This window comes from Nicrophorus vespilloides, unplaced genomic scaffold (genome assembly GCF_001412225.1).
Source record: "Nicrophorus vespilloides isolate i.1.1-1 unplaced genomic scaffold, Nicve_v1.0, whole genome shotgun sequence".
NCBI lineage: Eukaryota > Metazoa > Arthropoda > Insecta > Coleoptera > Silphidae > Nicrophorus > Nicrophorus vespilloides.
The window spans coordinates 6,954-12,743 of NW_017098562.1; the positions used below are offsets into that span (position 1 = coordinate 6,954).

The 5,790-nt window shown below is 29.2% G+C and overlaps 1 protein-coding gene across 3 annotated transcripts in view; it reads left to right on the plus strand.

Moving 5' to 3' along the window:
- Positions 1 to 4,339, plus strand: part of LOC108562752 (protein Star-like) — a 6,020-nt gene extending 1,681 nt beyond the window's left edge. The window contains exons 1-4 of one of the 3 annotated variants that reach the window (XM_017921174.1): positions 1,952 to 2,581; positions 2,726 to 3,174; positions 3,226 to 3,416; positions 3,470 to 4,339. In XM_017921174.1, coding sequence (XP_017776663.1) covers positions 3,066 to 3,174; positions 3,226 to 3,416; positions 3,470 to 3,976 — 807 coding nt within the window. In that variant the 5' untranslated portion in view covers positions 1,952 to 2,581; positions 2,726 to 3,065 and the 3' untranslated portion in view covers positions 3,977 to 4,339. Of the gene's footprint in view, positions 1 to 1,951; positions 2,582 to 2,631; positions 3,175 to 3,225; positions 3,417 to 3,469 lie in introns of those variants that run through there. The other 2 variants (XM_017921175.1, XM_017921173.1) reach the window with 2 other exon arrangements.
- The last annotated feature ends 1,451 nt before the right edge of the window (positions 4,340 to 5,790 follow it).

The following is a 5,790-nucleotide window of genomic DNA, read 5'->3' on the forward strand; positions in this document are numbered from 1 at the left end:
GTACGTTTTATATAATATACACTAATTATTTTTGTAGATTCACATTCCTCAATGTCTCTTATTTTTTTTTTTTATATACAATTATTGTTACAGCCTAAACCAAACAATTTCTCTATTTTTCTCTCACCTTATTTTTCTTGTAATTAAATTATTTCGAATATTTTCTTCTTATATAATTAATATATTATTATTATTACATACATAGTTTAGCATGAGTTTGAAGAATTTTGAATAGAAAGAATAAATAAGAAAACTCGTTTTTTTATTAACCTTCCAATTCTCGAAGATTTATTGTTTTGTGGATAAACAATATTTTAATATTACGTAAATTTAATAAATAAAATAAGTATAAATATGGGCGTATTTTGACATTCATTAATGTAGGGTAGCATAATGGAAAGAGCAAATTAAAATAATTCACATAAATATTTTATGCTGCATAAATATGAAAATTCCAATTCAAGCATATGACAAGTTTCGCTACAAATATTTTCATAATTATACAAATTTATTGGTAATTTAACAAAAAATCCATGATTGTATTGATTAATTGCTGTTAATTGTATTAATTGCTGAGAAATACATGGGAATAATAATAATGACACAAAATTGAAAATATAAAATTTTTCTAAACAATTTAAAAATATAAATAACACATAGATAAATGATAAATTCACGTTAGGTATATATGAGATATTGCATGTTTTGTTGGTAATATTCAGTATATCAATTAGATCAAGCTAAATTTACGTAAATACCTTCGTTTTCCTTATTAACATTTTTTTATTTCATTAAATTTAATTACGTAGTGATGAATGAAACTGAAATCACAAATAGATAATGAAAAGAATAAGCAAAATATTTAAAGATAGTTAATTATATTTACATATCTAAGTATTAAATGTTTTACGTTATGAATAAAACAACGTACGTACATGTACATTTTCATATTTATTTGAAAAAAGACAGATATCGTTTAGATTTATACAATTAAATTGTACGCAAAATACACAACATATGTAAAAAAAGAATCACATTATATTCATATTTTATAATAATTATTTGGATTTGAACGACAGTCTGTTGCGAAGATCATTCATTACACATTCTTCATCTATTCCATATAAAAAATATTTCGAGTTTGTTTTTGTACGCAAATTTTGAATATTCAAAATAATTTTTTTTTTGGTACAATTTACTTACAAAAATAATATTCAGTAAGTTTGTAAATAGCCATTTACACTTGAACAGCAATGAATGTTACATAATTTTAAATAAAGAATAAAATGAATAAATAAATATGATATGTTCAAAGTGACACCAATCATTGTGGTGTCAATTTTGTTAAAAAATTACAAATATAATTATGTTTAAATATTCAACATAAACATATTATTTTCATCTAATAATAATAATTTATGTTAGGATGGCCATGACTCGGTTTCTAATTAATTAAATAAATCTACATGGATTAATAAATTATACTGTCAATAAATTGAATTAAATTTCTTCTAATGAGATAAAATTATGTCTATTGTTGTGTATTAGTGAAATTATCTCAATGAAATATCAATAATCTTTCTTTAGACTTTTTAAATTAAAACTGGATTAAACACAAAGTTTAACATAGGTTTTATACAATGTTACACAAAGTTTTACACTTAATTTTCCCGGAATATTTTAGTACGTCGAAATAAAAATAATTTTAATTAAATTTAGTTTGGTTCCCAAACTTTTCTTGCAACACTAACAAACAAACTTAACACAATAACATAAATAAAACTAAATTGCTGCAAAGCGCGAATGACCATAGGTCTTTCTGTCCTACTACATTAATTAAATTAAAAAATGCATATTTACCAATATATGATTCAATTAATTAGAAAAATATTAATTGTTAATTAATTTGTTTTGTTAGAAATATTAACTATATTATAAAAGAGATGTGCTATAATAACGTGTGAGTGAAAGCTAAAAGAAAGAAAGGAACGAAAATAATCGTGAAGTAGTTGAAAGTAACGTATAGCAAGGATGTGGGAAAAAATCGTTTATGGACCATAGTTCCGTCGAGCCACCGGCATGAATTATTATATAATTAAAGAAGCATATAATTGAATTAGAATAATAGCTACAACATTTCCATATCTTGATACACGTAGCAGCAGAGGCAGTATATCGAAAAAACATCAATTAGCGTTACGCAATAACCTGCCGATTCCCGAAATTCTCTTAATTGTTACTTTCGTACGTACATCATATTTACTAGTCAATGTACCGTTTTTTTGTTTGTTTTTGTTCCAACTTATTTCTTTCTGTTTCTGGGAAGGCGTGTAGTTGGTTATTTGCTTAGGGATAAATTGCGTTCCAAAGAGACACATACAGAGAGTACGTCGAATGGGAAATGACTCAATTGAACTCAATTCCCGCCGATGTGATGCTATTTCAATTAACTTCTTCTCGTTCTTATTTTTCTTTTTTTTTATTGAATGGAACTTCCAATCAGTTGTGACGGTAATCTTAGAAGTGCGGCCACCAAATATTGTTCTCACCTTTCCGGATTGTGGACCGTGCTAAGACTCAGGTATAAGCATTCAGCCCGTCGGTTGAAGAGAGACCGACCGCGCAGCGTGTGTCCTGTGCGGTGGGTGGCGAGCGCGTTAGTATGGTTCAAAATCGCTGCATTTACCTTACCATTGCTGGTTCAACCTTTTCTTACCTCTTACAGCTGGTCTTCCTCATACATCTCTACTGGCAGGACGCAGCGACTGGCATCGACTACTGATCGCCGCACGTTTGTTTTCGCGACAACGACGAACCGAAAGAAATGCTGCAAGAGTGATTCCTCTGTGTCCTTTTTTTTAATTTACTCTTTTTTTCACAACTTTTCTGGTTGTTTTCTTTTCCCTTTTTCGTTCACCTTTTGTTGCTATTTCCAAACGACCGTCGCGAACGAATGCTGTAAATTATTCAACGTGCTTACTTATTGATAAATCTATACACGCGATTTCCAGTGTACCACCGTGGCCCCCGTGCCACTACCGCAGTTGCCGCCTACCCCCACAAAGATGAAACCATACCGTTCCAGGCAGTTCGCCCTTAAGAAGCTACGCCCAATTACTGCCTTCTTCATGGGATTTGCCACTGTTATACTATTGATTTACATGGACAACAAAGGTAATAACAACATTAATTCATCAAATTGAACACTAATATTGGTTATTAAAGCTCTCAGGCAGGTTAACATGACCCAAGATTACGAGCTGCTTGGTGTCAGCCAGGATGACCCAGAATTGATATCCGCAATCAAGCAATACTTCTTAAAACCAGGTGTAGAGCCACACCACAAACCCATTGAATACACAGCTGAATCTCCTTCTGAGCACATAGAGTATTTACTGAAAATACTAAATAATAAGGTAATGACATCACTCATATTATTTTTAATTTAAAATTAATAGTTATTTTGCAGATGAATGGGAACTTTGTTGAAGCTGGAGCTTATGGAGATGGGAAAACATCAGAAACTGAGTGGCTTGAGAAGAAATTATCTTGGAAAGGTCTGCTGGTCCAGACTGATCCCATGAATTTCTTCAATCTGAAGAGACACAATCGCGCGAAATCTCAGGTGTTGCATGGCTGCTTAAGTCCAGTTCCATACCCTAAAGAAGTAACCTACCATCAGGAAGAAAGATTTAGAAATTTATTTAATACGCGCATCAAGTGTTTCCCTCTCTACTCGCTGCTTCTGGCCATGAACATGACCAAAGTCGATTACCTGAGTCTGGAAACCAGAGGTACAGAGCTACAGGTTCTCGAGACCATACCTTTTGAACGGCTACGCATCGACGTTATCGATGTACACCTGCTGGTGAACGACGGTGAAAAGAATATCATCAAAGAGTTTTTAGCCACCAAGAATTACACGCTCATGCAGGTTTTCAACACGAGCAACATCTACAAGTTGAACGTGGTTTAACCATGAGAACGATATTTTTTAAATACAAAGAATATTTATATATATATTTACATTTAAAAAAAACAGAAGACTGATCAATCGCATAAATCACAAACAAGCTTTAGAAGGAATTGAATACTAAGGAAATTACATTCCACCCATAAGTAATATTGTTTTTAGAAATGAATACTACTACTAAATAGAGAGTGCCTTTTTTAGTACGTTTTATATAATATACACCAATTATTTTTGTAGATTCACATTCCTCAATGTATCTTATTTTTGTTGTTTTATATACAATTATTGTTATAGCCTAAACCAAACAATTTCTCTATTGTTTTCTCTCACCTTATTTTTCTTGTACTTAAATTATTTCAAATAATTTTCTTCTCTCTTATATAATTAATATATTATTATTATTACATACATAGTTTAGCATTAGTTTGAAGAATTTTGAATAGAAAGAATAAATAAGAAAACTTGTTTTTTTTATTACAATTCTCGAAGATTCATTGTTTTGTGGATTAATTTAAACAATATTTTAATATTACGTAAATTTAATAAATAAAATAAGCACAAATATGGGCGTATTTTGACATTCATTAGTATAGGGTAGCAAAATGGAATGAGCAAATTAAAATAATGTGTTTCTGCCTTTCTTGTGAAAATAATAATGAAATCCATACGTTCTCCTTCGGCCATATAAAGCGTACATAATTACGTGCTTTAAAAAAACAAGATGAGCGAGAGTGACTTAACTAGAAAATAGTATGTGACGTGATTTGAAATAAAAATATATATAATAAAGAATCTGTCCATCATGACATCAAAAATCCATGATAATTATATGTAATATATTAGAAAAAAATGGTGTGATGAATTGTATTAATTGCTCAGAAATACATTGGAATAATAATAATGAAATTGAAAATATAAAATTTTGTACGAAATATATTTATAGATTAACTAAAATTATAACATATTCAATTATTCTAAACAATTTAAAAATAGAAATAACACATAGATAAATGATAAATTCACGTTAGGTATATATGAGAGATATTGCATGTTTTGTTGGTAATATTCAGTATAGATTCTTAAGTATATCAATTAGATCAAGCTAAAATTACGTAAATACCTTTGTTTTCCTTTTAAACATTTTTTTATTTCATTAAATTTAATTAAGTAGTGATGAATGAAACTGAAATCACAAGTAGACAATGAAAAGAAAACGCAATATTTAAAGATAGTTAATTATATTTACATATCTAAGTATTAAATGTTTTCCGTTATGGATAAAACAACGTACATACATGTACATTTTCTTATTTATTTGAAAAAAGACAGTCAGATATCGTTTAGATTTATACAATTGCATTGTACAGCAAAATACACAACATCATCATCAATAGTTAATACGTAGTATAAAAAACATATGTAAAAAAGAATCACATTTATATTCATATTTTATAATAATTATTTGGATTTGAACGACAGTCTGTTGCGAAGAAGGTACTTCCTCAATCAAAAAAAAAGGAAACGGTTACATAGAAACAGAAAGAAAACTCCTTAAATGTCTTTCTCTCTCTTTGCTCTACGAATCATCATTACACATTCTTCATCTATCCCATATAAAAAATATTTCGATTAGATTTTCTTTTGGCACGGTACACAAATTTTGAGTATTCAAAATAGATTTTTTTTTGTATCCTCTTTCATGTTACACAATTCGAAACAAAATTTGATAATGGATTCATCTACGGGAGACTAGATATGATTTACATACTCACATTTACAAAAATATGACGATATTTGATTTTTGTGTGCTTTTTTTG